The 3,007-nt window shown below is 34.2% G+C and overlaps 1 protein-coding gene across 38 annotated transcripts in view; it reads right to left on the reverse strand.

Annotated features, from left to right (window-relative positions):
• Positions 1–1,046: 1,046 nt before the first annotated feature.
• Positions 1,047–3,007, reverse strand: part of LOC128248352 (retinitis pigmentosa 1-like 1 protein) — a 157,439-nt gene continuing 155,478 nt past the window's right edge. For all 38 annotated transcript variants that reach the window (XM_052969591.1, XM_052969602.1, XM_052969619.1 and 35 more), the window contains one exon: positions 1,047–1,236. Coding sequence is in view for 1 of the 38 variants with exons in the window: in XM_052969544.1 (XP_052825504.1) it covers positions 1,229–1,236 (8 nt within the window). In the remaining 37 variants the exon portion in view is untranslated. The remainder of the gene's footprint in view (positions 1,237–3,007) is intronic.

A 3,007-nucleotide genomic window follows, 5' to 3' on the forward strand; every position in this document is an offset into this window, starting at 1 on the left:
ATACATGTGTGTGTGTGTGTGTGTGTGTGTGTGTGTGTGTGTGTGTGTGTGTGTGTGTGTTAATTGTTTTAATCATTAAAGTGCAGCCATCCAGGGGCACCGCCTAGAAGATAGAAGAATTTTAGTCGAACAAATCGAACTGCATAGATATAATCTTCTACTTGTTTCTGTCATGCATTGAGGCATTTTTTAATTGAAGAAATCTATTCCAGTACTTTTATTCTTTTCAGGCTAGCATTTATTCTCTCGTTTTTATTTTTGCTGAACTGCTAAGTTACGGGGGCGTACCAAACACCGATTGTCCAGCTGTGTTCCGGGACAATCATAAACGCATATAGTCACATACATATGTATACACGGCGGGTCGGCCCGGGGCTATAGTAGAAGAAATGTGCCAAAGGTGCCACGTAGTAGGACGGAACTGTATGGTTGAGAAGCAAACATTTTACTACACAGCTACTCCTTTCATCCACGTCTGCATATATAGTACATACATATAATACAATACACACACACAGATGTATGTATATATATATATATATATATATATATATATATATATATATATATACATACATACATACATACATACATACATACATACATACATACATATGTAGATGTAGAGACAGACAGGCGACCAGACAGTCAGACAAATAGATAGATAGATAGATAGATAGATAGATAGATAGATAGATAGATAGATAGACAGATAGATAGATAGATAGATAGATAGATAGATAGATAGATAGATAGATGTGAATTTTCTTGGGCGTCATTCATTATAATAATGTTTGTAAATTTTATTCTATCAAACTTGCATCTCATTGAAACCAGAATGTTTTCCAGCCAAACTATGAAGATGTAAGAAGTGCAACTGACTTCAGTGAACAACCTTAATAAAACATGTTTTATTAAGGAAATGGATGTGTTTATATCGAAACTGTCTCTTCTACAAAAACTGAGCCATGACCTCATGATAATAAATCATATAAGAACTTTTTAATTAAATTTTACTTAAAATTAAAAAGACTGAACAACTGAAATTTGCTTCAATAAAGAGGAATTCTTTATTAATTTATATTTGAGTCATATAGTATTAAAAATCTACATTTCGGAAGCTTAATAAGGGTGAGCCCCAGCAATTAGGGTATTTAGTAGAAAAACACGCACAATCAATGTCTCTTCTGCATAAGGGTATCTTGTTTCATTCGTGGTTCGCAGGAGCTTAATTCTCTGTAAAATAAAATAACGTTAAGTGAATTTATCAATTTCCATAAAATCATTTTGAATTTTGCATTCGGTCGGTAAGACTCTTGTATGCAAATATGTATATTTGAATAATGGTGTACAAGCAATAGATACAACAAAATTTATTAACGTACAGATATTAATGGTACCGCTCTAAGTGTAGATCTGTGTGTCGGAGAAAAGGAACTGGTGAGAGCACTTGCCCTTGGAGTTCCTCGATTATCCCTAGAAATCCTCCTATATTAGGAGGACCATATCACTATTATCCTTTTTCCACTTTCTTATCTTTTACTGTTGTATACTTTATATACTTCCCGTCTTTTATTGTATACCGTGTATACTTTCCTCTTTTTTCTATATATATATATATAATTTCATTATATGTAAACCCCAACACTTTGTCTTTGCATTGGTCCTCTCATCGTTCGCCCTGGTGGCAAATAAAAGAAATTATTATTATTACTATTATTATTATTAGTAGTAGTAGTAGTAGTAGTAGTAGTAGTAGTATTTCGTGTGTGTGTGTGTGTGTATGTGCATGTGTGTGTGCATGTGTGTGTGTGTGTGTGTGTGTGTGTGTGTGTGTGTGTGTGTGTGTGTGTGTGTGTGTGTGTGTATGTGTGTGTTTCTAATGAAACAGGTAAAACTTCTTTGAGCAACTCAGTTTTAGTTAAATATTTGTTCACTTAAACAAGTTGCTGATTCCGTGACCTCATCCAGAATTATAACTTTTCTCACAGAAGAGACGATTGTTCATTCTACTTTTAAGCTTTCATTCAAATTCGTACAAATGGCTGTCCCGTGTGAAATAGGTCGTGAGCTAGGCTTAGGTAAGAGTATGAAATGAGTAGTATCCAATGTTTCACAGGCTTTCGAGACACTCGATCGCAGAGGTAACACTATCATAGGTGAAATCAGTCTTACTTTCTGTTGATTTCGCGCACACTTTTCCAGGTAACCAAAACCTACATTTGAAGAAGTGATGAAGAACTTCACTTTCTGTTAATATAAAAACTGCATTTAATTGAGGTGTCTTAGCAGTCTAGATTGCGCTTTTTTTTTTACTTCAGTTGGAGTCAAAAATAATTTACTCGCGGACGTGTGAAAATGCAAAAATGCAAAACAGATGTGGAACAATCATCAACACATCTGAAAATATTCTGTTGAAAGTTTATCGTAGCTTTTCAAAGACTTTGATCCCAAAAATGATATTTTAGATAAAAAATATTTGTATTCCATAACGGATTTGATCCTAAAAGTGAATCCAAAACAATTTTAGGACTTGTTATTTCAGTATCTAAAACAATGGCACCATTTGCCAATTTATAATGGTAAATGACTACAGAAATGCTATATTTTACATTTATTTTTGATCCATGCCTATGACAAAATGAACTTAGCAATATTTAGATACCTCACTCATTGATTCATCACAATATTTCATTATTCTTAATCGTTATTCAACTTTGGAACAACAGAGCCTAAAAAAGGCAAGAAACCCAGATAGTGGGACATTTTTGTCCCAACTAGAATTGAACCTGGTTAACTTGGTTTTCATATTTGTCTCCTTTTTTAAACTAACCAGCTGTATAGATGTAAACACAATTCCTTCTTCTTCCTTTCTTCCTTCTTTCTTTCCTTCTCTTTCCCATTGATATTCCTTTCAGATACACAGACACACACACACACACACACGGGCACACACACACGCACACACACACACACACACAAACACACCCACATTCTCTCTCACAGG

Source organism: Octopus bimaculoides, chromosome 1, assembly GCF_001194135.2.
Source record: "Octopus bimaculoides isolate UCB-OBI-ISO-001 chromosome 1, ASM119413v2, whole genome shotgun sequence".
Lineage (NCBI taxonomy): Eukaryota > Metazoa > Mollusca > Cephalopoda > Octopoda > Octopodidae > Octopus > Octopus bimaculoides.